This window comes from Gavialis gangeticus, unplaced genomic scaffold (assembly GCF_001723915.1).
Source record: "Gavialis gangeticus isolate Ggan-Ray unplaced genomic scaffold, GavGan_comp1, whole genome shotgun sequence".
NCBI classification, from domain to species: Eukaryota; Metazoa; Chordata; order Crocodylia; family Gavialidae; genus Gavialis; species Gavialis gangeticus.
In genome coordinates this window covers 39,277-41,308 of record NW_017728989.1, presented here as the reverse complement: position 1 = coordinate 41,308, position 2,032 = coordinate 39,277, and the positions used below count along the sequence as shown (strand labels likewise).

The 2,032-nt window shown below is 64.2% G+C and overlaps 1 protein-coding gene across 1 annotated transcript in view; it reads right to left on the bottom strand.

The window, feature by feature from the left end:
• STAT2 (signal transducer and activator of transcription 2) overlaps positions 1 to 2,032 on the bottom strand; it is a 35,050-nt gene that overhangs the window by 13,987 nt on the left and 19,031 nt on the right. The window contains exons 19-24 of the mRNA XM_019514273.1: positions 1,914 to 2,015; positions 1,689 to 1,828; positions 1,223 to 1,411; positions 793 to 850; positions 447 to 613; positions 194 to 360 (exon numbers count right to left, since the gene is read on the bottom strand). Coding sequence (XP_019369818.1) covers positions 209 to 360; positions 447 to 613; positions 793 to 850; positions 1,223 to 1,411; positions 1,689 to 1,828; positions 1,914 to 2,015 — 808 coding nt within the window. The 3' untranslated portion in view covers positions 194 to 208. The remainder of the gene's footprint in view (positions 1 to 193; positions 361 to 446; positions 614 to 792; positions 851 to 1,222; positions 1,412 to 1,688; positions 1,829 to 1,913; positions 2,016 to 2,032) is intronic.

The window sequence follows — 2,032 nt, the reverse complement described above, 5'->3', positions numbered from 1 at the left end:
AGGGGGTGGGGGGGGGGGGGTCTTTCCCATCTGGACTCCTGGGTTCTATTTAGTGACATCCTAACTGGATAAGGCACAGGGCTCCCCGCAGGCTGGGGCAGGGGGTGGAGCCCCCCCAAAACAAGGGGCATGGATGAAAGTTGGGGGGGCTCCTGGCAGGGACATGGGGGCCCCCAGGCCCATCCATTTCCACCCCAATAAATTGCCATCACTGGAAGTCCCTGGAGTCAACCTGTAGAAGGGGGATGTCCCCAGCCTCGGCAAACAGGGACTCTGGGCTGCCTGGTTCCAGCAGGACCCCATCGTCCGGGGTCGGCATGTAGGGGTCAGTCCCCCGCTGCAACACATCGGGCAGGATGCCTGAGGGAGACAGCAGGTCAGGGGGCTGCGAGGCTGGGGAGGGCACTAGCACCCCATCTCCCCCCAGGGCCCTGTGGCAGACTCACCTTCCAGCACCAGGCTTTCCTCCAGCTGCTCCATGGCTCCAGGCTCCAGGCTCAACCCCTCAATGAGCTCCAGGTCCTCTGGCCCCAGTACATCCCTGGGCTCCAGCTCCACTACCGGGGCTGGGGCTGCCCCCTCCTCTGTCTGGCTGGGGGGGTCATCCACCTGCCTGAGACCAAAACACCCCTGGTCAGTGCAAGGAGCTGGGGGTGGATGACTGGGCCCCCCCACACCAAGACAGGGCTGGAGCCCCCCTGCTTCCAACCCCAACACCAGGGGGTGCCCTCAGGCTGCATCCAGTAGGACAGGACAGGGCGCCTGGGGGATCCTGGCATCTAGCTCCCTCACCTAGAGGAGACTGGGATGAGCCGGCGGTTCAGATACTTCCTCTGGGCCAGCAGATCCACTGTGGGAAAAAGGCACAGGAGAGAGGGTCAGGGACAGGGATGGGGACGGGCTGGGGGTTGGGAGCGAGGAGCCCTAGCGCTGGTAGGGGGCCTCTAGCAGGAAAAGGTAGTGCAGGTCAGGAGTGAAGGGCCCCAGTAGGAAGGGGGTTGTGGGTTATGAGTGAGGGGTCCCAACAGCAGCTGCAGGTTGGGAATGAGTGGCGGTGTCCAAGGGCGGGGTCTGGGTAAGGAGTAAGGAGCCACGGCAGGTAGAATGGGGGGGGCTACACATCAGGGAGCAGGGAAAGCTGCAATGGGGAGCAAGAGGCACCAGTGTCCCTGGTGGCCTGTGGGTCAGGGATGAGGGGCCCCGATTTTTTTGGGGGGCTCACCTTTGCGGCTGTTGCTGTAATAGGCCCCAAAGGCCTCGTCTCGGGGCTGCGAGGGGTACAGCAGTTTGAGCGGGTTCTCGGGCACATTCTTGTGTGCCAGCATGTGGTAGTCACGAATGATGTCGGCCAGCGGCAGTGACTCCAGCTCCACCTTGGTGTAGGGCTCCACGGAGCAGAACTCGGGGCGGTCTGCGAGGGGGCGGGGGTCAGTGCAGAAGAGAACCCAGGTGTCTGGGGGGCCTGACCCCCCCCCACAACCCAGAGAACAGAGCCATTCACAACTGGCACCCCCAAGGTGGGGTCCTGGACACCTAGGTCCTACTTCCAGGTGTTCAAGGGGAGGTGGTCATAGGAGGAGGAGGAGGAGGAGGAGGAGGAAGGCAGGGAGCCTGGACGCCTGGGTTCCTTGGCCAAGCACAGGGTGGGGAGTGGGGCAGGGAGCCCAGACGCTGGGTCCCTGGCTCACCGCTGCTCCCGTGCTCCACCCAGGTGAAGGTGATGCCGCCCTCACGGCAGCTCTCGCTGAAGCGCAACAGGAAGGTCCCAGTCTGCCGCCGCCGCAGCAGCTGCCGCTCCCGCTTCTTGCTCACAAAGCCCAAGATCAGCCTGGGGGGGCCCCAAGGGGGGGGTGGCATGAGCCCCCCAGAGCCAGGGGCTGCCCAGCCCGGCCTCCCAGTCCCACAAGTCCTACCCATCCTTCCACAGCAGGGAGAGGTACTTATGGATCAGCTCCAAGATCCCCTCCAGCCAGGTCCAGAAGGAGAAGCCGGGAGGGGAGTCCTGTAGGGAGAAACATTAGGCTGGGGGGCA